Below are 26,168 nucleotides of genomic sequence, written 5' to 3' on the forward strand. Positions count from 1 at the left end.
GCCTGGGGGTGCTTGAAACAGCCACTGTCCCTAAGGGGCCTGCAGACAGAGGCTGCACTTATCAGTGTGTCCACTAGGTGTCCCCAGAGAAAATAAGGGGAAAACCACAAGGCGCAAAGTAGTCAGTGTAGGACAATCTGTATTACAATTTTCTAAGAAAAAATTTCTACATGAGAGTATGTTCCTATATAATCCTTTGGCTAAGAACACCAAGGTTCTAAATTAAAAGAACCTCTGCTAATTCAGTACAAAGGAAAACATACCACTTTTAACACTAAAAATATCCACCTCCACATGACAGTAGTTTTGGTTTTAGCATCTATGGATTAAAAAAATGCAAAGATATTTAAAAGTATTGCTGAATTATCAGTATCTCCTTGCCATTCTGAACTTTTAAATCATATATCTTCTATGTACACTTGAAAAATAATAGCACATGTATGTGATATACATTCAGACAACATATGCCAGCTGTATGTTTGGGTTTACAGGTCCCCAAGAGATGGATGTGCTCACATAGAAACCCCTGGAGCAGAATTCCTGCTCCAAGGTTCTTACTATTTCTGAAAATGACATGAAAAATAACTTATCTACCCAAGGCTGTATGGCACACTCATACAGTCACTCTATTTGTGACAAATAGAATTCAAATGAATTCAAAGGACCTCATTTACAACTTGCAACAGTTATCATTCCATGAAGGAGCATTTATATAAATTAACACAAATGTTCAGATAATAAAAGGCCACATTTATCTCCCTTCTCTCAACCACAGTGATACCCTAGCACATGACTCTAATTCCAGATTTCAAAGAATTTCAAGTAATCTCATCTCACTCATCTCTAGTAAGAATACACTCCTACCCAAGGCCTCTGTGGTGTGCCAGGGATGTCAAAGTCATGGGATATATGTGGTCCATCTTCCCAGGGCACTGATTTTACATGAAGATTGGTTTATTGGGAATGTGGGAATATCTGCACTCTCTGAAGTTCTGTTGCCCTGTGCTATCCACAGAATCCTATATCAGGGAAGTTTTAAGGAATAGAATATTTTTTATCCTGGGATTAGAAAATATTTGGTACTTTTGTGTTTTTATTAAGGAATATATTACTGCTTCACTGGGAACAAAAGGTCCGCTACTGGAGCAGAAACAGATTAGACTAATCACCACCAAGGCCTGAGGGCTACTGCCAGCAGCTGGTATGAATGAACCAGAACCTGTAATTTTTCAGCAAGATTGAAAAGACTTGCAGAGCTAGGTTTTTATTTTATTTTATTAAAAGATTTATTTATTTTAGAGAGAGTGTGTGTGCAAGCAGAGGGAGGGGCAAAGGGAGAGGGAGAGGGAGAGCATCTTCAAGCAGACTCCTCACTGAGCACTGTGCCTGCGGGTATAGATCTCCCAACCTTGAGGCCCTGACCTGAGCCAAAATCAAGAGGCAGACACTTACCTGACTGAGCCACCCAGGTACCCCAGAGCTAGCTTTATAAAATCGAGTTAGTCAATTCAGATTTGTCTATATTTTATTTCTGCCTGCATTAAACTATCTTAGTACCCACAATCCAGTTTACCTTCCTGACATAATTAAACTCCATCATATGCTTTACAAACTCCTGATTACAAATAGCATTTCTGAAAACAGTCTTTCCATCATAACTCAAAAGAAAATTAAAAGTCTGCTTTTTTTCACCATTCCATTCACTTAACATGAATTTTTATTTTTTTATTTTTTAACATGCATTTTTAAAGCATTAAAATTTTATAATTATGTTTTCAACATGGGATAGAGGTTTAGTGGTTAGAAAAAGCAAGTTTGAAATGCAAACTTGAAAGAGTGAAAAAAGTGAGAAGCTGAGCATCAGAGCCCTCTGAAATCAAGGGCTGGGATGCATATATATGAGCCTCAAGTCATTCCTTGAGCAGGGACTAAGAAAAGAGACAGATGAGCCTAGTACCAGTTGTTCTGAAAACCAAAAATGTGCTCAAAACCTTACAATGGCTTCTTTTACAATGAAGAAATAAATGACTCAATCCTTTGAATGAGAAACTTTGATAAAGGATTCTGAAAAATCCAACATGCCAAAATTGGAGCTTCCTTCCAGAGCCGTTTCAGAATTAAAATTTGACCACTGAAGGTAAAGTACAGTTGACCCACTGCAGGAGTTTGGGTGCCGGCCCCCTGCACAGTCAAAAATCCAAGGTATTACTTTTGACTTCCCCAAAACTTAACTGCTAATAGCCTGCTGTAGACCAGAAACCTGATTGATAACATGGTCAATTAACACATATTTTGTATATTATGTGTGTTATTCACTGCATTCTTATACTATAGAAAGCTAGAGGAAAGAAAATGTTATTAAGAAAATCATAAGAGGAAATGCACTTACAGTACTATATATATATATTTTTAAAACTCTGTACATAAATGGACCCACACAGTTCAAACATGTGTTGTTCACGGGTTAAGTATATATGTAATAGAAGGAAGAGGTCACAAGAGAGCACCCAAACTCTCCTCCTTTAAAAAAGGAGGAACTGGATGCAGTGATAAAGAATTAGGACCAGGCAGGAGTCAGAGCAGCAGAGTTAGAATGGAACAGGAGTGGGGCCTCAGGGCAGAGACCTTAGCAAAGCAGCACTGAAGAAGAAAGAAAGAAAGAAAAGAAAGAAAAGAAAGAAAGAAAGAAAAAAAGAAAGAAAGAAAGAAAGAAAGAACTGAACCTTGAGCCAAATTCCAAGTTGGGAGTTACACTTTAGCCCACTGAGCCCAGACCCTCGAAAATGCCTGGAGTGGTGCAGGTCAGGGGCAATACCTGGATACCAGCTGGAGCAAAAGCAATTTTTCTCTACAGGAAAGTTTCTCAAATTTTTAATTTGAAAATTGGTAATCAGCCCACAATATTAAGACTGAAGCAATATGCTCACAATCACAAGTCACCAACCACACACAGTTTGGCAGTCGCATTCTACATACATATTTAGACTCTTAAACACTGCATATATTGAAATCATTAGATACAGAATAGCTAAGTGTATAACATTTAAAGAAATGAAAGTTAAAACAATCACAAAGATCACCAATGAGAGAATACTAGGAATGAACAGTAAGTTTGGAGGAAAAAAAAAAACAACTGTGAAACTTTTACAAACAAAATATAAAATTATTGAAATCAAAAAGTCCTGAGTAGGTCAGTCAGTTGACTGACTCTTGATTTTGGTTCAGGTAATGATCTTGTGGTAGTGAGATCAAGTCCCACATCAGGCTCCATGTTGAGCTTAAGATTCTATCTCTTCCTCTGCTTCTGTGCCCACCCCCCACCCACCACTCATGTACTCTCAATCTTAAAAAAAAAAAAAAAAATCAGGGATGCCTGGGTGGTTCAGTGGTTGAGCATCTGCCTTTTGCTCAGGGCATGATTCTGGAGTCCTGGGATTGAGTCCCACCTCGGGCTTGCTGCATAAAGCCTGCTTCTCCCTCTGCCTTTGTCTCTGCTTCTCTGTGTGTCTCTCATAAATAAATAAATAAATAAATAAATAAATAAATAAATAAATAAATAAATAAAATCTTTAAAAAAGTTTTTTTTTTTAAAAGACTCCATCACCAGGCTAAACATTAAATCAGACACAGCTAAGGAGAGAATTAGTGAAATGGAAGACATACATAAATGTTTTTATTTTATGTGACTAATCACTGCAATTAAAATTAAGTTTGAGAATTTTTAAGCGTTGATCAAAGAGATTGTGAGTTGCTCTTAGTTCACTTAAATGTAATGAAAAGGGCAGCGTGGGTGGCTCAACGGTTTAGCACTGCCTGGTTTAGTGCTGCCTTCAGCCCAGGGCGTGATCCTGGAGACCCGGGATCAAGTCCCATGTCAGGCCCCCTACATGGAGCCTGTTTCCCACTCTGCCTGTGTCTCTGCCTCTCTCTCTGTGTGTCTCTCATGAGTAAATAAATAAAATCTTAAAAATAAATAAATAAACAAACAAATAAATAAATGTAATGAAAATTATAGTATTGGAAGTAAAAAAAAAATAAGGGGAAACTCATCTTTCTTCATAGGAAAAATATTTTGATGAGTAATTTCCTGAGACAGTCATTCAAAGCACCTTTCCATATGGGATGAGACACAGGTATTGTATATGCAGGAAGCCCAGCTCAGGGACGATACTCCAAAGACTGAGCAGTGGTGACCTCTGGAGAGGTGAACCACAGTGCTAGAGGGCAGGGAAGAAGGGGGGCTTATGTTGCCCGGGCATTCTGTTGCAACTCTTGGATTATTTACTAGGTTGTGTGTATTATCTGTTCATGAAAAGGAATTTTCAAGCTTTTGGGGAAAAAAAAAAGCTACATGGCTTTTCAAAAGGAAGACAGAAATAAGGAAAATTTTAAGAACAAAAGCCTAAAATTATTGGACAATATAATGGCCTGGACATCTCACCTCAGAAATTTCCCTGAATATAGCAGGTACAGCACTAGAGTAAATGGTCATCATTTCCACATATTTAGGTGAGGTAGAAAATCTTGAAAAACTTGGGACATCATGCCCAAGACGACGAATAGTACTAAATTTGATACATCAACTGATGTCATTCAGACTTTCAGAAATCAATAGGCAACATCATATTTTGGAGTAGAATGTGACATTAGCATGACTTTCAAAAATAAAACTGATTCCTGCTTGCTCCTGGTCTTTTAGGTGGTGTTCCCAGGGACTCTGAGTCCTATTCCTCTGCTGCAGGGGTCCTTTCCAGAGAAATCTGGAGAAGCACAGACAGAGGGATTCTGACAGGGCAGATGGAATGTATATTTTGACTCGATTTGTCAAGAGATATCATAGATCAAGCTTCTAATTATGCATGGTTTCTTACCCCAAAAAACAGGAAAGAAGAAACTGTATGATAAATAAAACATTCTTCCATTCATTGAATTCAGTAGCCTATTATAAAAAAGAAAGAAAACCAATGATTAGACTAATAATATTGCAGTTCAAATCTATGGCTTTTACCAAATTGTGTGTTTTAATACAGGAACCACTTTCCCAAACAAGAAATACAGCTTAAAAAATCCCAGACAACACCAATTGTTTGATGTTGGGCAGATTGCTTTTACTCTCTGAATCTCAGATTCATTTTACAAAACAGGGATCTTATTTTAAAACTTCCTCAAAAGGTCAAGGTGAGGATTTAAAGAAATTGTTTAGAACTCAGCAGGTGGCATGTATACAACATAGCTATGTTGCTGTGACTGTCTCCTTACTAATCCATACTCACAAAATTATGGTTGGGTTTACTTTTTATAAATAATCTTAGAAGAAATCTTATTATAAAATTAGTGATGTTAGCAGGTGGTGCAGCGGTTTGGCGCCGCCTGCAGCCTGGGGTGTGATCTTGGAGACCCAGGATCGAGTCCCACGTCGGGCTCCCTGCATGGAGCCTGCTTCTCCCTCTGCCTGTGTCTCTGCCTTGCTCTCTCTCTCTCTCTGTATCTGTCATGAATAAATAAATAAAATCTTTAAAAAAAAAAAAAGAAAGAAAAAAAGAAAATTTTAAGTCCATGAACTGTTTTCAAGAATTTACAAATGCTTGGGGTGCATGGGTAGCTCAGTCTGTTAAGCATCGACTCTTGGTTTTGGCTCAGGTTATGATCTCAGAGTCCAGGGACTGAGCCCCATGTTGGGCTCTATATGCAGCAGAGAGTTGGCTTGAAATTCTCGCCCTCACCCTTGCCTTCTGCTTCTCCCTGTTTACTCATGCTCTCTAAAATAAATAAATACATAATTAAATAAAATCTTTAAAAAAGAAGAATTTCTAAATGTTTAGTAAGTATTATAAACAAATAAACTATTATTTGCTATTTACAAAGCAAGCAAGTAATCAGGGTGGAAGAGCTGGGACAAAGAAGCTTACGAGACAGTTTCAGCTCTCCAAGAACTGAGTCCTTAGCTGAGAAAATGAAATTAACCTTCTTGAAATGATAGGTCACAATAAAAAGGAGCATGTTATTCATAATTTGTCCTTTGTCTGCATCCAAAAATGATTATAAAGTGACTCAAGATTATACATTAAGAATGTGCTGAACAACATAATTCAGTATAAGTTCTATTTACTTTCTACTAGATAAAGCTTGTTAGCCATGTCTTAGTAATTTTATAGATTGAAAACTATTTAAATCTTTGTTAAGTTTATAATTCAAAAATTTTAAGCCAATTAGAATGGAATTCTCTTCATCTAATAAATACATCCTTGACATACTTGTCATTGTTTCATTGGTAAGACTTCACTCACCTCTCTCAACAAAAAGAGACACATTAAATGTTAATAATTGTTGAACCTAGTTGTTATACTACTTGTTCTCCTTCTGTATAGGTTTGAAGGTTTCCATCATCAAATTATTTTCTTTAAATGCTTACTGGTGAAAGAAAAGTAATAATAAATATAAATCTGTCTTACTGGCAAGCACAAGCCAATCAAAGGGGCAGAAAAAAAATCCAAGGTAAAGATCAAAGCCAAACAAAAACTATAGAAAACACTTTATATCTAAAATTAAAATAATACTGGCAATAAGAGAAAACCATATGCTCTAAACTTCAAACCAAGAGTAGGAAAACACTGATTCAACAAGCTGGAAGTATTTATGCAAACAGTAAAAAACTATATATTCCTGATACTATATAAACCACTAAGGGGTACACAGTACTTTTCATAAAAATATTTGTATTCTTTGCCAACCTAAATTTTAACAGATTTTGATTTGATTTTGTTCCTTTAATAATGATGAGGCTATGCAGGTGGCATTGTAAAAAATTATATAGTATGACATTTATTTTAAAACACAGCGGCCTCTGGGTGGCTCAGTTGGTTAAGCATCTGCCTTTGGCTCAGGTCATGATTTTGGATTCCTGGGACTGAGCCCAGTGTCAGGCTTCCTGCCCAGCGGGGAATCTGCTTCTCCCTCTCCCTCTGCCCTCTGCTCATGCTCTCTCTCAAGTAAATAAATAAAATCTTTGAAAAAAAAAAAAACAAAGCAAAATAAAGATGAATAACAATAACGTACTGCTTCCTTATGACTTGCTATTGTTATAAAATTATGATAGAGTGTGAATCTGTTTTGCATATATGTTTTTTTAATCAGAAAAATAAGTCCTATTTATCCCTATTCATCAGCTGTAATAAACGATGTACTCTGAACCAACTGCAGCAATTCGAATGACTAAAGAAAGGTGACCTTTCACTCAATCAGTATTTTCCAGGGGCCTAAACTGTTGACAAGAGTTGCTGGTATCGCTGACTATGCTAATCAGAGAGAATCAAGGTGCTGTTACCAGATTTGTTGACCACGTAAGTCCAAGGTCCAGGTGTGAACTCTAGGGCGGTGAGTCAGCTGCACTCGTCTTACCACAACCTCTGATACTCTCCAGTCAACAGGAAAAAATGACTCATCAAAGTACTTCTTCTATTAACAAGTTAACATTTCGCCCTAATTCATCAATTTTTGTACAATCACACCAAACTGGGCAAATAAAATGCAATTTTATAGTCTAACACACCTAATTACGTAAGTTCTCTTCTTTATTGTATCATTTGGTTCACAATCTAAAATGGATTCAAACATGATTAAAAGTAACCAATTGGAAGAAGCTTGTCATGGTTCAATGGAACACAGCAGAACGATCTTACTAGTAAAAAGTGTCATTATTTTTTCTACAGGGCTTTAAAAATGATTATAATAAGTAACCCATGTATTTTGGCATCTCCTATCTCTAAATTAAAAGAGTCAAAGTTTTAATTTTATGACTTTGTATTTTGTCATTTTTATAGAAGGCCTTTTTTCCAGTTATAAAAACACTCTATTTTTTTCTAAATTATAATTTTCTTACAGATTTTTAAATAAATCTATATATTTAGCTCTGATCCATCTGGAATTACAGTGAATAGTAACCACAACCGGGGCTCTAAGATACCTAGAGGATCTTCTGTTTGAAATCCTAGGAGCCTGGTCAAACAGAAGAGGCTACACGGGGTAAATACTGAGATAGTTCAGTCAAAAGCCAGAATAGGAGCATAATATTCTCCTAGAACACCACTATTTAATAAGTTAAAGTATATGTTTGGCCACTTATACTTTCTAAGACATAAGTGATGGGTTATGGTTTTTCATGCATGAAGGAAAGAAACAAACACTTTTCATATACAATAAAGTAACTAGGATTACAGTGGAGGAAGTGCTCCAGAGCCAGGCTGCCTGGATGTACCACCTGTACCTGAAAGCTATTTAAACACTGTGCTCTAGATTCCTTCTCTAAAAGCTAATTAGCAGTACCCTCTCCTCAGAGCACTGTTGTGGAAAGCAGTAAAACAGTTAACGTATAATGCTTTCAACAATGACAGAATAAGTTCTCAGTAAATATTAGATATTATTTTTAGTATTAATTGAGAAAGTATAATAATTCTGCAATCCTAAGTATTACAAGCAGGTGAAACTTTTTTTTTCTTTTTTTTTTTTAAGATTTATTAGAGAGAGAGATTATGTGCGCATGCACGAGAGCGAGGACCGTCAGAGGGAGACAACTCTGAAGCAGACTCCCTGCTGAGCACAGGGCCTATGGTGGGGGGGGCTTTCCCATGACCCTGAGATCATGACCTGAGCTGAAACCAAGAGTCAGACACTCAACCAACTGAGCCACCCAGGCGCCCCACAAGCCACACAGGTGCCCCACCTGGGCATCCCACAAGCAGGTGAAACTTCTGAGAGCACATGCTACAAGTTGATAAAGCAATGGTTTGGATGTGGGAACACATTCCTACTGAAACAATGTTATAAATTATTAACATGATACATCTAGTGGATTTAATTCATAAGGTAACCTAAAATTCAGTTTCTGCTCACCATGCCATTCATAACACTGCTGCTAAGCCTTCTGCTGTCCCCTCTTTTGGAAAGAAATTGTACAAATGAGAAAGTATAGCTTTGAGAGAGAATAACGTCCACCCAAGGAACCCACAGGAGCCTGCAGCCTTCTCAAAGTATTCCAACAAATGGGATCTACTCAACCTGTGTGCACCACAGAAGCATGCTGATTAGTAAACTCATAAATACTGGCACGTGGAGGGGGCATGCTATTGCACAGGGCCCCTCTGAACCGCACACCAGATCGAGCAACAGGAGAGTTAATGTCTGAGGGCTGGTTCTGTGGGCAGAGGCCAGGCCGAACCATCATTTTTGCCTAGCAAATTTTCTCACATGAACTTAAACATCTCCCTTGAGATACAGGCAAAATTCTTAGAAGTGGTGTGGCTAGCAATTTTATGAGAAAGTAGAGTTTGGCGGGGGCTGGCACACTTCAAGACCATCACTGTGGGTGCTACGGGGTGAATATTAACCCTGTAGACTGAGACTGGCCTTCACTCCCTCCAACTGGGCCGCCTCTATTTCTACTAATTGCCCATTTTACTTGTCTCTCATCTGTGTGCAGCAGACACATGAGCAGGGCAAATGCCAAATGCACAACACATTCTCAAAATTCTAATATATGTCCTGGAATATTTTGGTGCAAAATGCCGTGATGTCTGGAATTTGCTTTAAAATATTCCAGGAGGAAAAAAAATGAAAGCAGATGAATAAATGAAAAATGAATAGATGAAATGAGAATGGCAAAATGCCAAAAAGTGTTGACACTGGGTGGTGGGTATGTGAGATCCATTAAATAATTCTGCTTTGCATAGGATTCAAAATGTCCATTATAAAGGTAGTAGATAAACCCATTTTAAAACTGTTAAAATCCCCTTTTAAGTTAGTTTTCCCAGGATCCAACATCAGCAAATAGGGATATTAAAACTCAAACTCAGATTTTTGCTGTGATTGTTTTCAAAAAAAGCTTCAAGTCCAGAGTTCTTTTGACTATTTCTTGCTGCTTCCCACATGTCTAAAAATAAACAGTACAGAAAGGGTTGTGCCAAAAGGTGTTACTCTGGATATCACAGACCTTACTTTCCTGGGCCCTCCTGGTACTCCTGGTTACTGGGACAGTTCCCACTGCAGTTACCACCAGAAGTTACCTATTAAGGCTTTAAAAGACTGCTCAGCAGGAATGTCATGACTGTCACCATCTCACCTGTTGAAGGTCTCCAGTAGAGACACTGATGATAAGAGTTGGTATAATCATGAAGCAGGCATTGTAGAAAAGCACTCCATATTTCCCTAACTCCTATAAAAACAAATAAAACATTGAATTTTTGAAATATAAAGCATCAGATTTCCAAGGGCCAATTATACAACTACATATTTATTGAGTTAAAAATTATTCTGAAAAAAATTATTCTGACCAACTTTATATTGGAATATATTCAGAAAATTCCTTTTTTTTAAATCATATTCCTCATGTAAAAGGCTTCCCTTCAAGTACATCATGATAGCAAAATAAACATTTGTTTTACACAAAAATGAGAAATAAAACAAATGAACATGGAGGGCCTCTGAGGTCCCACCCATCTCTAACATTCTAATTGGGTATTTTTTTAAAGTATTATATTCAAAATAGGAAATCTGGAATAAAATAAAGAACATTTAAAATGTTAATATAAACAGAACTCCTTAAAAACATCTGCTCTTTCTGTTAAGGAGCAGCAGGGTTAAAACATCAGGTTTCTTGCTTTCTAATCTTGCATAAATTTACTTTTCATTAATGTGACTACAGCACTTCACCATTTTTCATGAATGGTGACATACTGTGACCCTCAAAGGGCAACAAACCTGTTTTTGTAAAACTGCCACCAGTAAAAAACAAAGGAGGCTGCACAGAAAAAAAAATAGCTCATAGAAATAAATCTGTCCATCAGAGCAAACTCCCTCACTCAACACAAAGAACTTGGAACAAAGCAACATATGCCTGGCTCATCCTCCCAAGCTTCTGAAACAGCTGGGGGAGTGGGGAGGGTGGGCAGGGGCCTGGACTCGGACTGGGGGGAGCCCCAGCGAGAGGCACTCATCTGGCCGCCATGGGGAGCCTGCTCAGTCACTGCCAGGAAGGGAACTTCCTGCCGGGCCGGCCCTGCCACCTGGGCCATTTCACAGAGGAATCTGACCCTTGGAGAAGTCGGTCCAAGTCACAGTGACCCGTCAGCAGCACAACTCCTCTCTGTAACCCACACCTTCAGACTCAAACTCAGTTGCTTTAGAATACCCCTGACTTTGCCCTGGTCACTGAGGAGGATGGCGAAAAAACTTCTTTTAGTTGGCCTTTCAAAATAATCTCTTTCTATATTCTGACTTTGCATCCAAAATAGTGGTACCTTTTCCCTCCCTGATTTTCACCCAAAACTTTGCAAGTTCAGGGGTCACAAGACCCCATACAGACTGAAAAAGATAACTGAAAAGAAATTAGTGATTTATAAAGCGTACCATGTAAATTAAATTATATGACAACTTTACAATCTCTTTTTTTTTTTTTTTTCATGCAATTTCAGGGTCCAGATGACAAAAGCCCAAAAACCCTAGGAGTGAAGATCTGGTACCTTTGGGTCCATTTTCTGTTTGGTATAAACTCCATTTGCTGCTGTGAAGATATCATTCAGGAATACAAAAATATAGCCTTCCAAGTTAAAGGCAAGGTCAGAACTGGGAGGGAGAACACAAAAAGGAGGACGATCATTCAGAAACTCACAACACAACTTGGCCTTCAACGCCTGCCAGCCTGTTTTATCTTTCCCTAATCAAATCCACTTGTGATGCTGGTAACTACCTTTTCTTCCTCTGGCAGATTTTCCCCCTTCTGTGGTTAATTCCTCTGCTTTGCCTTCAGACAAAACAAAACCAGGCCATCAGGTGGCTTCAATTTAATCATGAATGGCTTAAAACCAGAGGGACATTAACCATCCTCCTTTACTGCAAAGCCCTTTCTTTGGCTAACGATCCTATCCACTGGCATAATAATTGGTGAGCCCTGCTTTTTTTAAGGGGAATGGTTTGTCCAACCCACCCAGTGGCTTTGCTTATTGTAATCAACAGGGCCATCTCCAGGGTATAGTCCTGTGGGGACAGCTGAGCACTTACTGGGGCAAAGAGGGTCCAATGAGGAACTGACACCCCCCATCTGGTGCCCAGCTGGTCCCGTCATCCACCAGCACCACCCACCCCTGTCCAGCAGAAAGGCAAGGCAGAGATCCGTTCCTTCTCTGCAACTTCTCTAAAGTTCCTTTCGCCCCATTCTTCTGAAACCTCTTCTCTTCAATTTCCACTTTACACAAATAATACTAGTATAAAAATGTTCAGGGGGATATGGCACAGGAAGGAGAGAGAACGGCTGAGCCATGATATGACTCACCTACTACACTTGATCTTACAGACAGTACCAGACCCATGTCATAATTCATAAATACCCAGCATCAAGGTTTCCTCTACCCTCTTAGGTTCAGTGACTGGAGCCTTCAAGTTTGACTGACAGTAGGTTAACAAGAGAAAAGGAATATGACTTTAAGTAAATATTTTACATATACGGGAGTTCACAAAAAATTTCAAATAAGTAATTAGACTCTAAGGCTTATATACCATTTTAAAAAAGAAGAAGTTTGGATTCCAAGGAACAAATAAATTATGGGAAAAGGGCTAGGAAATTCATGGATGAAACTACTTGAAGATAAGGGTTATTGTAGGAGCTTTATTTATGCAGACCTCATCTTGCTACCGATTCTCTATCACCAGTGATAAGAACTGCTTTCCTATTACTGGAGAAAGGGGGTGGGGGGGGGGCGCAGGTGAGACCACCTCTACAAAGGGATATTTATGGTCTGCTTTTAGGCAGGAAAGGGGAAGACAGAACTCTTCCTACATCTGTTGATTCTCAATTAATGCCATCAGTTCAAAATAATGTTTATGCCAAAGCTGCAAATTTTGGAGTGGCATATCCTGATCCCCTGCAATATTAAAAAAAATGAATTTTTTAAAGGCTATTTCTAACCGAGGAGAAGGAAATAAAGAGGCAAAAATTAAATCAAAATCTGAATGCAAATTAGGCCAATTTGCCTGAGGCTTCTGCTGGTATGATATATTTGTAAGAATGCAAATTCATTTTAGATCATCATAAATCAGAATCTCTGGGCTCAATCACAAGAAATAGAATCTCCCAAATCTCATGTCTACACACATTTGGCTCCATGTTAACAAGAGTCTGCTGTTCCATAAAATGGCAAAGCTGAATGGATAAAAAAGCCAGGGTTCTAGGGGAGGGAAAGGGAGTCACTCACTCCCTCAGAGAGCCTGAGGGCAATTCCCAGAGTTCAGGCCTCCTGCTCCAGGGGCCACTGTCCCCAGCACCAGTTGTTTAGGCCACTGGTAAAAGCACAGAAGCTTGAAAAGAATTTACTTGCTTTAATAAATGAAAGCCAATTCATGGTTACTTAACTCTTGTAGTTGCCATTTAGGGCTGTTTACAGATGTAGTATTTCAACTTTTTCTGGCCACGTGACTTGCATTGGCAAATAAAATGTAAGAGGAGACATTGCCTGGCATTTCCAGGCAAAAGGTTGAAAAGCCAATGCAGGCTTGCCCACAGGCCCTCTTCTCTCCTGAATAAGTAAGGACGTCCCTTCTGAGGCAGGGCTTCCATCAGCCTCACCCCTGAGTAGCTACAATGAGCCCCGACGTGGCCGCCATGGCCCCACCGTGGCCTTAAGCCCAGCTCGGCTGGTCTGAGTGGGCGGCAGGATCAGAACACATTTGGGGTGTGGACATGGGAGCTGTTGGTTGCAGCAGTGCAACCCGGCCCCTCTGACTGAATCAGTTCTACACTTGCATTTGGATGAGGAGATCCGCAGGAGGACAGCACAGTGGGGTCATGGCAGGCCTGCAGCTACGAAGGCTGCTTGTCCCCTATGCACAGTGCCCATTCTCTGGGAGCTGAGGAAGGGAAGAGTCCAGAAGTGCTCTTCCAAGCCAGCTCTTGGGGGCAAGTTAGATGCTCTCAAAACCCTATTTACCCCTTCGGCTCATGAGAATGTCACATGTGGTAACGATGAGCTGAATTTCTATTCACCAGGCCTGGAAAGACACAGCGTCTGAAGTGCCATTCCTCGCCAGGGCTCCGCAGACCCGTTACCTTGTAAAAGTGCATGACTGGCTCTGTCAGGAGTTTCCAAACTGAGCTCTAAGAAGCTTAGAAAAGAGAGGCTGCCCAGCAGACACCCCAAGGCCCTGTGGGATGGGTGTACTCTTCACACAGGGCCTCCCTCTTTTAGCCACTTTGCTCCTCTGACTTCTTTGAAACAGAATCTTCATGAAGACACAGGCTATCAATGTTGCTGGGCCTGTGGGCTCCACCAGTGCTTGCAGGAGCTCAAGTCGGCTGTGGCCAGCACAGCGCCGAGGACGTCACACACGAAACCAGAAATAACAAACCTTGGTCCAGACAAAGGGCTAAACACATTTATAGTAAAAAATAGATTGCTAGTATGTCACCATCTGGCCTGCTATATCTTCTGTTTTGATCATTGTCTCCGCCAAGTAAAAAGGAAGCTCCGTGTCCATTCTGTTTCCTGCTGGGTTCCCCAGCACCTGGAAGGGCGCCAGGCAGCCCATGACTTAACACTCCACATGTTTCTGTTGAACTTGGCCACTCACTCATGTAAACCTCAGTTTATTGTTATCTTGTCTAATTCACACAAAGACCCTACTAGGTGGGTCTATTCTAATCTTCATTTTCTAGTTGAACTAACTGGGGTGCAAGGAGGTTAAATAGCCTGTCCTGATTATATAGCTAGTAAGCCAGGAGACTAGGATAATACCCATATCCTTATTTATTTTGCAACTGGTGATCCAGAACCCTTATTTTAAAAAAAAAAAGAAAGAAAAAATATTTTATTTATTTAAAAGAGAGAGGGACCAGAGAGAGGGGCAGGGAGAAGCAGGCTCTGCACTAAGCATGGAGCCAGACGCAGGGCCCAACCTAGGGACCCCCGAGATCATGACCTGAGCTGAAATGAAGAACTGGACGCTTAACCAATTGAGCCCACCCAGGCACCCCCAGAACTCTGATTTCTAAATCAGTTAAGGAAACTAGTTTAACTGAAATTCATCCAATCTTGGCATTCTTCCCTTCATTCAGGTAGGTTTTTCTTTTCCATTGCATTCTTTACTTTACAGATGAGTATAACTGAGGCACAGAGAGGTTGAGCAGAAGCTGGCAAGGGGCCAGGCTAAGTCTTGGACCCAAACATACTTTATTAACCACTAGTCTATAAAAGCCAGGAGTCTGAGGGTCTGCTTTCAAATGCAAACCTGGGAGTCCTCATTCCTGCTCTTGCATATTACCGAAAAAGATACCATAGTTGACCCCAAACAACCCAGGTTTGAACTGTGCTGGTCCATTTATCCATAGATTTTTTTTCAATAAATTCAGTACAGCAGCATAATGTATTATCTCTTCCTTAGGTTTTTCTTAACACTTTTCCTAGCTCGCTTTATTTTAGGAATACAGTATATAGTACACATAGCATACAAAATACATGTTAATCAATTATTTATGTTATCAGTTAAGCTTCCTGTCAACAATAGGCTATTAGTAGTGAAGTTTTTAAGGAGTCGAAAGTTACACTTGGATTTTCCACTATGTGGGTGCGGAGAGTTGGAGGGGAGGGTTATTGAGCCCTTCATCCCTGTGTTGCTCAAGAGTCAACTTGGTCATGCACTGGCTCATGCCCCAAATATACAAATACATTTAATGAGAGTATCCCACCCTTGGAAACAGACTGCTAAGACATCCCAGGTGATAAAACAAATCAGCATACAAGGGCTTTATAAAGCTGTTGTTCTTGACCAAATGCCCAAGAACTTTTCAAGTAAATTTTTTGTATTGAAGACAATCACTCAGTAATAAAAGCAAATAGCTTATTCCTTTTTATGAAGAAAAGCTATATTCATAGCTTCTAACGTTCCCATTATACGTTCTCAGAAATGTTCTGGCGAAGTTGGAACCCCATCTGACTTTCACAGAAACACATGGGGAATCCACTAACATCAACAGACTTGTCTCTTAGCTGCTCAATTCAACTGCAGCCAGATGGAAAATGGAAAATGAGGGCGGGGTGGGGCCTATTGTCAGAGGCACAAAGAGCTTATTGACCAGAAACAGTCCAAAGTCTTACCCAGCTGCTATGAAAGCACCAAGTATGATGGTAAAAACACTGGCAATGATGTTCAAGGAATACTGTTTCCTGTAATAAATAAATGGATGGATGGATGGACAGAAAAAGAAAGGAGGAGGAGAGGAAAAACACATGGATTATAATTCTTCAACTGAATATAGACATTGTTCACAGTTTTATAGCTAACATCAAACAGATATCAATTTACATAAAGAAAGCACTGTAAGTATCTATAAGTGGGTTAATAAATCACACCAAATCTATTTCTTAATCAGCTGTCTCATCTAATATAAATGTATTTCCGTTCTCATTGGAAAGATGTGTGACAAAATGGAGAAGAGGCCCTGCTAGCAGTTCTACTCAGTCTTATATCAAGCACCCAAAGATAAAGGTAAAATTCAAAAGCAGGACTTCGAACACTGAGCCATCATCCAAATTTCATCGCTAAATAATCTTCACAGCATAATTAAGAATCATCTTTTTTGAAATCAGCCTGAGTATCTTTATGAAAGATTTTTATAAAAATTAAATTAAATTCTATTAATTTATTCCTATGTTACATCATAATCACTGCAGCAGAATGGATTTCTGTGATTTCTTGCATTCCTATCTGGTATGTATATATGGACAATTTTTCCTCTGTATTCCAAAATCAGTGTATATTCCATCTAGGAAACATACTTACATTTGTTGGTGCATTGTTGCGTTTTTAAAATAATTTTCTATTATAAACATTTAAATATAAAGTTACAAGCAAAAAAAGTTAAAAAGTCACTCATTATGTTCTTAAGGAATCATGGAAACAGGAGACGCTTTTAAGTGAGTAAACCAAGGGGCCCTAAGTTACTGCAACTAGCAGTTCAAGTTAACTATTTGGAAAAATAGATGTTGAGAATTTGCTTTGCAAAAATAATGTGGGGTGAAGGGAAAGGACACTAGAGGAATAGAGGAAAAACAAAAATCACCCAAGTATGATGGTTTCCAGGAGTAAAGTGAGTGGAATGGTAAATTTCCTGAGCACGGTGAACATCGGCAAGCTGTTGGGAAAAGATTCAAGTATAATAACATCAGACACCAAGTATTTTTTTAAACATATTTTACATTTTTAATTAAGCCCACTAACTTTCCAAATTAAATATAAGAAATTAACCTTAATTCTCACATATGCTATTAGCAAATCACATTAGATAATAAAAAGAAATGGAGATTTAATAGTTTCATGCCAGGCAGCCTGGGTGGCTCAGAGATTTAGTGCCGCCTTCAGCCCAGAGCATGATCCTGGAAACCCAGGATAGAGTCCCATGTCAGGCTCCCTGCATGGAGCCTGCTTCTCCCTCTGCCTGTGTCTCTGCCTCTCTTTCTCTCTGTGTCTCTCATGAATAAATAAATAAAATATTTAAAAAAATAGTTTCAGGCCATTTTCGCTTATTAGCAATTTTTTTCACTTATTAATAATTTTTAAGAACCATGCTATTCAACTACCGCAAAGATTGTGCTAAAATTACAAAGTCCATTCTAAAAGAGTGTATGCAATGTAAACCAACAAACACACCCTTTGTCAAATCAAGTTGAAACTATGTATGAACAGTCATTTAGTGGTGCTAAACTTGGACCTAATTATTTCTTTTGGGAAACTTAACCAAAGGTAATAATACAAAAGAAAAAAATCATGTGCACAAATATGTTCACTGCAATTGTGTCTTGGGGAAAACATCAAAAATAACTTAAAAGTCACATAAAACAATGATAAAATAAATATGACACATCTACTTGAGGGAACATGGTATGTTACCTATATAATATAAAACTTTATACTGGGACACCTGGGTGGCTCAGTGGTTGAGCATCTGCCTTTGGCTCAGGTTGTGATCCCGGGATCTGGATTGAGTCCCAGGTCGGGCTCCCTGCATGGAGCCTGCTTCTCGCTTCTCCCTCTGCCTGTGTCTCTGCCTCTCTCTCTCTCTTCTCTCTCTCTCTGTTTCTCATGAATAAATAAATAAAATCTTTAAAAAATGAATATTAAATAAAACAAGGAGGACACAGAACCATGTAGTCTACAACTGAAACAAGACAGTTTACATATGGGAAAAGACTGAAATCAACATTTAAAATAGTATGTTAGGGATTCCCTGGGTGGCGCAGTGGTTTGGCGCCCGCCTTTGGCCCAGGGCGCGATCCTGGAGACCCGGGATCGAATCCCACGTCAGGCTCCCGGTGCATGGAGCCTGCTTCTCCCTCTGCCTGTATCTCTGCCTCTCTCTCTCTCTCTCTCTCTGTGACTATCATAAATAAATAAAAATTTAAAAAAATAAAAATAAAAATAAAATAGTATGTTAAAGGATAAAATTATGGGTTATTTTCCCCCAAAATTTTATGTAATAAAGCTATATTCACTGTCTTTTAAAAATCCTTAAAAACCTTTCAGTGGCTCTCAAAAGCCAGAGACTCCAAGACATAGTTCAATGCACAGTCAACGAACTGCCTGGGCTGGAACAGCCCACTTCCATCTGCTTCCAGGTATGACCCTGAGTAGATGGTGACCTGAAGAAAGAAAGTGAGAACCAGACCCAGGAGGGTAGTGGCCAGTTCCTCACAACCAGACTTGAGGAGGGGTTTCATGTCATCGATGACACCACATCCAGAGAGCAGGTAGGAAAGAATTTTCAGGAACTTTATATCCACAACTTAAAGATGTCTTATGAGACTGGTTAGAAGTGCCTTTTTCAAAGCAAGCCAAAAGTCAATTAATTCCAAAAAGTATTTTTAGATGATGTCTTTTAAAAGCAAGTAAGGAGCAGCCCTGGTGGTGCAGCAGTTTAGCGCCGCCTGCAGCCCAGGGTGTGATCCTGGAGACCCTGGATCAAGTCCCATGTCGGGCTCTCTGTATGATGCCTACTTCTCCCTCTGCCTGTGTCTCTGCCTCTCTCTCTCTCTCTGTCTCTATGAATAAATAAAATCTTTTTTAAAAATTAAAAAAAAATAAAAGCAAGTAAAGGTATATTTAATGATGAAAAGCTGAACGTTTCCCCCCTAAGATCAGTAAGAAGACCATAATATTTGCTCTCAACACTAACGTATCAATTTAACAAGTCCTTCAGAGTCTAGAAGGAGCAGTATTATCTAGTTATTGATTATGGACATATAATCAAAGGAACAGAATTTAGAATCAAGAAATAAATCCATACAATTATAATCAATTCAAGAGCTCTTTTCAAGAGCATGCCAAAACAATACAATGGAGAAATGTAATCAAAATCATAATGAGGTACTACTTCACAACTACTAGAACAGCCATAATCCAAAAGATAGACAACAACAAATTTGGCAAGAATGTAGAGAAGTTGTAGCCTTCTTACATTGCTGGTGTAAATTAGTGTAGCCACTTTGGGAAACAGTTCAACAATTCTTCAAAATTTTAAATAGAGAACTGTCATATGACCAACAATCCTACTCCCAGGCATAGATCCAATCAATGGCAATCCCATTCTTCCAAAACCATGAAGTCATCTTTGTCTCCTTTCTTTGTTTCACCTCACATGTTAATCATCAAGAAATTGTGTTGGCTGGTCCTTCACAAAATATCCAGTACCCAGATTGTGGCCTCCACATAATCTCTAAATTAAAAATAACCAGGGGATCCTTGGAGAAATGGCAGGAAAAGTCCAAAATAAGCCTGGGACGTCATGTGGTATACAGCAAGGAAATAATCAAACTACTGGGGCTCTAGAAGATAAGAGACAACTCAAAGGGGCTTCCATTGGCCTGAGATGGGATAATGTATCAAAAGAATTCTTTATATGATGAATTGAAATATCAAATAAATGAAATAGAGCAACAAAACAGATTAGAGAACCCAGAAATAAATATACACAAATATAGTCAACTGATCTTTGACAGAGGAGCAAACATAATTCAATGGAGAAAGGATGATCTTTTCAACAAATGATGCTCAAACAATTGGACAGCTACATGCAAAAAACAGAATCTAGATAGAGCCTACATCTTTCACAAAGAAACTCAAAATAGATCCTGCTCTTAAATATAAACTGCAAACTATCAAAAATCAACTAAAATGTATAACTAAAACCAATATTTCACATTTTGTTTTCCACAACCACAACCTGTTCTTTCCAAATAAGAGGAAAGACAACAGGTCTAATTTTAGTTCTCAGTTTTATATGATCTTCTCCTTCTACTCAACCTCCTACCTGCCCCCTTTTACTCTCACCAAACTCACAGGGCTTTCCTCCATCTCTGTCACTCTGCACAAACTTCATTTTCTCATTATTCATTTGTGTTAATTAGGCTACACATCTTGCACCATGTATTCTGATGGTTGGCTTGGTCTTTCTATACTTTCATTTCCACTTTTTACAGTGACTTTTAACAAAAGTAGTTAATCAAAGGACCCTGCAATACATGCAAATGCAAATTTCAGAAGTATACAACGCACTTAAAAATAACATCTATCACTTTTCTTCCTCTGTACCAAACCTGACCTATACCAAATCTGACAGAATGTTCCTGCTTTTACAAAACCATGATGAAATCAGTTGCACAGAACCATTCAGAGAAATGAATTGGATATTGGATATATAATATAAATAAATCCTCCTGGATAAATCAGACCTCTGTCTTGATGCCCACAGATCTCATGTTCTATGTTCAGACTTGATTATAAAGAAAAAAAATCAACTTTTTAACTTTCCTAAAAATATTAGCAAATCAAACTCAAAACTCCATTTAATTTCCTTAAATTATTAAATATTATTGTCTTCTGTATGTAGCCCATGCAGTACCTTCAAGGTCAAACTTGGTCTTTGTACCATTGGAAACAAGAGTCAAGAACCTCCCATCAACCATTCTCCTGCACTCTACCTTAATTTACTTGTGCTTGATAATCCACTTATGTGATTTCCAATGTAGAGAAGAGGCAAAGGAAACAGCTTCCATGAAAAAAAAGAGAGAATATTTGATTAGGACTCCAAAAATGATTTTCCTTCACATGTATGAATGGTGACACTCCCTGTCAGTAAGCAAATCATTCTAGTCCATTTCCCTGTAGCAGCTGTGAATTTTTCACAACCTAAAACACATCATGAGTTTCTCCATGTGCCCAAATTAGTTAGGTGAGCAGTGATAGCTATAACCATGGCAGGGTGGGGTAGAGCTGCACTGAAAGAGAAATGTTGACCCTGACAACGTTAGCAGACTATTTCTGTACAGGAAGGCTCTGAATAAGCATCTCTCTCAAGTGGAAACCCCTGGGTTTCAGATGACAAAATTGCACGGGACTGTTTCAGCTAATAATGGGTATTTATAGTATATGCATAAGATTCAGAAGGTCCCCTGAGAAGGTGGACAAACTTGCTACCTATGCATTATGCACTTTTCTGGATAACAACAAAGGTTCAGATCTCACTGGAATTAACAAGCTTGGTGACCCTTTCAAAAAGTTGTGTCTACCAGCCACATTACTTTGGAGTTACTTTATTTGTTTTCAAGGTGCATAATAATTACCTATTTACCAAGGTTAAACAATGTTAACAGTAGTATTTGAGTTAGGTTTAACTGAGCTCTTAGCTCCTGAATTATCTTCTGATTATCAAGAGAAATATTGTTCAAAACATACTGAAGAAACACATGACATGTAAGACCTAGTCTTCCATAAAACGAAAAAATATATATATATCCTTTCATTAGGTCACACAATAACTGAAAACTTTTTGACTGATACAATAATCCATAGCTATTAAGGTGAGCCTAGCATTTCTTTTTCCACTAAAAAGACATTAAGCATGCAACTCAGATAAGATACTCTTTGAAGGATTTTAAAATAGTAAGTGTCATCTACCCCCCCCAAATTTATAAAATGTTATTATTAGGAGATTTGTTCAAGAAAGAAGACATAGAGGACCTCAGATCCAGGACCCTCCCCTTCATTCACAACAATCTGGCTAGCAGCCTACAACTGATCCTGGAATATTAGAACTTTAGAAGTTATTAGGCATTGAAAAGAATCAATTGGCCCCCTTTCCTTATATGATTCAAAATAAAAACAATACTGACTTCTAGTTTTTAGTAACAATGGGCTAGATTATTTGTATTAATCTCCCCACTAAAAACAATTTAAAATGTTACATAAAATAATTCAAAACCTTCATAAAAGTATGAAGGGAAACTTCCAAAAGTATGTGGGAAAATAGAGAGTCCCTAGGCCAAAACTAAGGTGAAAACAGAAACCCAGAGAGAAACAATGAAAGCCAGAAGACCGCAAAACTGCCTCCTCGAAGGTCTGTCAAGTTAGAATGCTACCCCCAATGACAATATCTTTCAAAAGCAAAGAAAACCGTAGTCTTTTTCAAACAAACAAACAAACAAAAACTAAGGGAATTTAATCAGACCATTAATAAAGTACATCCTAAAGGAGGTATACTTTAATCAGGAGGAAAGTAGAAAGTGTGAGATGCAAAAAGGAAAAAAAAAGCAAAGAAAGCAATAAATACATGGGTAAATATACATGGATAAATATAAACAAATATTGATGGTTTAAAGAAAAAAGAAAAGAAAAACATACTGTGAGATTTACATAAAGCTAGAGGATTAAAGTACCTGCTGACAAGAGCAAAATAAATTGGGAGGAGAGGTAAATGTTGACAAGGAAGACACATTTATTAATCAACTTTAGATTTTGGTAAGTTAGGTATGCTTGCTGTAATTTCCAGGGAAATGTAAAAGAACTCAAACAGAAAGGGTACACCTCATATACAGTTGACCCTTGAACAATGCAGGGCTTAGGGATGACAACCCCCTGCACAGTTGAAAATCCATGTATAATATTACTTCCCAAAAACTTAAGTATTAACAGCCTACGTTTGACCAGTAGCCTTAGCAATAACATAGTCAATTAACGTGTATTTTCTATGTTATATGTATTATATGCTATACTCTTACAATAAAGTAAGCTACAGAAAATGTTAAGAAAATTATAAGAAAGAGAAGACACATCTACAATACTGCACTATACTTATAAAAAAAAAATCCACGGAGCAGCACCTGGGTGGCTCAGTCTGTTAAACATCTGCCTTCATGAGTTTCAGGTCATAATCCCAGGGTCCTGGGATCAAGCTACCTGCTCAGTGGGGAGCCTGCTTCTCCCTCTCCCTCTGCCTGCCACTCCCCCTGCTTGTGCTCATTCTCTCTCTGTCAAATAAATAAAGTCTTTAAAAACAAGAAAAAGAAAAAACAAAACAAAAAACAAGAGAAAGAGACAAATCCATAATCAGAGATGAAGGCTGCAATAGGACTCCCCATTTCATATGCTCTTAAGACATGACTTTGACACTTCCTTCCATCCAGAGGTAGGATCTAGGTCCCTTCCATTTAAAATTGCATGGGACTGTTTCAACTAATAATGTACAGATGAAATGAAACTATGTGATCTTTGAGGCCAGGTCACAAAAAGCAAGGTAGTTTTTCCCTGCTTGCTGGAACACTCGCCCTTGTAGAATTCAGTACTATGTAAGAATTTTGACCACCTGGAACCTGCCATTTTGTGAGGAAGCCCAAACTAACCTACATAAATGACATATAGAGAGGCCTGAGATAATAAGAAGAGAAAGATTTGGGACCAGGTTCCAGCTGCACAAACCAGAACCCCCATTGTTGTTTCCACTCTGCTATTGTCTGTCTGAAACTATACAGATGCCTTAAGCCAGAACTACCCAGTTGAAAACTGTCCCTAATTCCTTAACCACAGTACATGTGAGAAATAATACAGTGATTATTGTTTTGAGTCACTAAGTTATGCAGCATAAGATAATTGGAACAGGGCACCTGGGTGGTTACAGTCAGTTAAGTATCCAACTCTTGGTTTTGGCTCAGGTCGTGACCTCAGAGTTGTGAGATCAAGATACACATCAGGCTCTGCTGGGCATGGAGTCTGCTTGAGGTTCTCTCTCCCTCTGCACCCCCCCCCCACAAATAAAAAATCTTTTTAAAAAAGATAACTGGAACAGACATATAAGGTATCTATAAAAACCCTACAGCAAACAACATACTTAATGTGAAATGTTAAAAACTTTCTCTTTGAAATCAAACATGTCAGTATAACCATTTCAGTCAAAATTGCACCTAGGGTCCTACACTATACACTAAGGCATATAAAAGAAATAAAAGTTAGAATGTTGGAAAAAAATGAAGCAAAACTGTCATTTTTGCAGATGAATGTGAATGTAGAAAAAAATCTAAAGGAAACCAGAAGTAAATTATGATATATTAATTCAATAATTAGTTCTATAATTTTGTGGATATAAAATAATATATAAATACACTATAAAATATATCTCTCTAATTTTCCAAATAATATATTTTTTAAAGATATATAAAAGCAAAAAAGGAAAGAAAGGAAGAAGTACCTTGGAATAAATTAACAGAAATGTTAGACCTCTACAGAGAAAATTATAAAGTTTTACTGAGGGCAATTAAAGAAGGTATACGTATACTATGTTGACAGATTGAAATATTCAATATTTTTAAAATATCAATTTGTCCCAAATTGACTTATAACATCAATGAAATCCCAATTAAAATCCCAAAAGGTTATTTTTCTGAAACTTGACAAGCTGCTTCCAATATCCATATAGAAATTTGAAGGATCGGGCAGCCCGGGTGGCTCAGCGGTTTGGCGCCGCCTTTAGCCCAGGGCCTGATCCTGGAGACCTGGGATCGAGTCCCACATCAGGCTCCCTGCATGGAGCCTGCTTCTCCCTCTGCCTGTGTCTCTGCCCCTCTCTCTCTCCTCTCAGAGTATTCTCATGAATAAATAAATAAAATCTTAAAAAAAAAAAAAAAAAAAGAAATTTGAAGGATCAAGAACAAAGGAAAGATTTGCTCTAGTAGATAGCAAAACTTTTCACAAAGCTATAGGAATGAAGACTGTGTGGTAATGTTGCAAAAAAACAGACAAATGAAAAGACATGGAGAGCACAGAAATAAAATATGTGAATACCAATGCCCATTATTTGGGGAAAAAAAATGAAATTGAACCATTACCCCACACCATCCACACAAATTAACTGCAAACAGATTAAAAACCAAATTCTAAAAAACTACATATTTTTTATCTAGAAAAATATATTCATAACCTCAAACTGAGGAAGGATTTCTTAAGAATAGTGATTAATCATAAAGGAAAAGACTGATAAAATTTAACTAATTTTAAATTAGGATTACTGCTTATGATAGGAAATACATGATAAATACATGTAAACAAAATAAAAAGATACACCCCAGAGGGAGAAAATGTATTTGCAATACTGTATGTAATTAACAAGAGGATTATCATTAATAAATTTTCTTTTAACTCCTAAACAGATCAGTGAAAAAAAGACATCAACCCAACAGAAAAATGGGCAAGTCTTGAACCAATACTTCACAAAAAAGGATATCCAAAATGGGCATTAAAAAAAACCTCATTAATAGTCAAGAAAATGCAAATTAAAGCCGAGGTCATTATATCCCACCAGATTAGCACAATTTAAAATGACTGACATATCAACACATAGTAATTAAAATAGCAAAAAAGTAAAAAATAAATAAAATGACTGACCTATCAAGGATTAGCAAGAAGGCAGAGCAGCAGGGACTTTCACGCACTTTTGTCAGGAGTGTGAACTAGTACCACCACTTTGGAGAACACGTTGATGTTATCTACTCAACCACTGCAACCATTCCACTTCTTTTCTTTTTTTTTTTTTAAGATTTTATTTACGTATTCATGAGACACAGAGAGAAACAGAGACACAGGCAGAGGGAGAAGAAGGCTCTATGCAGGCAGCCAGATGTGTGACTTGATCCTGGGAATCTGGGATCACGCCCTGAGCCAAAGGCAGATGCTCAACCACTGATCCACCCAGGCGTCCCCCATTCCACTTCTTAATAGACCTCCCAGAGAAACTCATGCCACAAGTGCCATTTTAGACCAAGTTGTGTCCCCTTAAAATTCATATTTGAAGCCCTAATGTCCATGTG

General features: G+C 38.2%; 1 protein-coding gene across 4 annotated transcripts in view; it reads right to left on the reverse strand.

Annotated features, from left to right (window-relative positions):
• SLC35D2 (solute carrier family 35 member D2) overlaps positions 1–26,168 on the reverse strand; it is a 55,695-nt gene that overhangs the window by 15,071 nt on the left and 14,456 nt on the right. For 3 of the 4 annotated variants that reach the window (XM_072763919.1, XM_072763913.1, XM_072763930.1), the window contains exons 4-9: positions 21,015–21,082; positions 17,102–17,173; positions 16,137–16,205; positions 11,514–11,616; positions 10,115–10,207; positions 4,872–4,939 (exon numbers count right to left, since the gene is read on the reverse strand). In XM_072763919.1, the coding sequence (XP_072620020.1) occupies positions 4,872–4,939; positions 10,115–10,207; positions 11,514–11,616; positions 16,137–16,205; positions 17,102–17,173; positions 21,015–21,082 (473 nt within the window). The remainder of the gene's footprint in view (positions 1–4,871; positions 4,940–10,114; positions 10,208–11,513; positions 11,617–16,136; positions 16,206–17,101; positions 17,174–21,014; positions 21,083–26,168) is intronic. The other variant, XM_072763941.1, reaches the window with a different exon arrangement.

Source organism: Vulpes vulpes, chromosome 1 (genome assembly GCF_048418805.1).
Source record: "Vulpes vulpes isolate BD-2025 chromosome 1, VulVul3, whole genome shotgun sequence".
In the NCBI taxonomy this organism is placed as follows: domain Eukaryota; kingdom Metazoa; phylum Chordata; class Mammalia; order Carnivora; family Canidae; genus Vulpes; species Vulpes vulpes.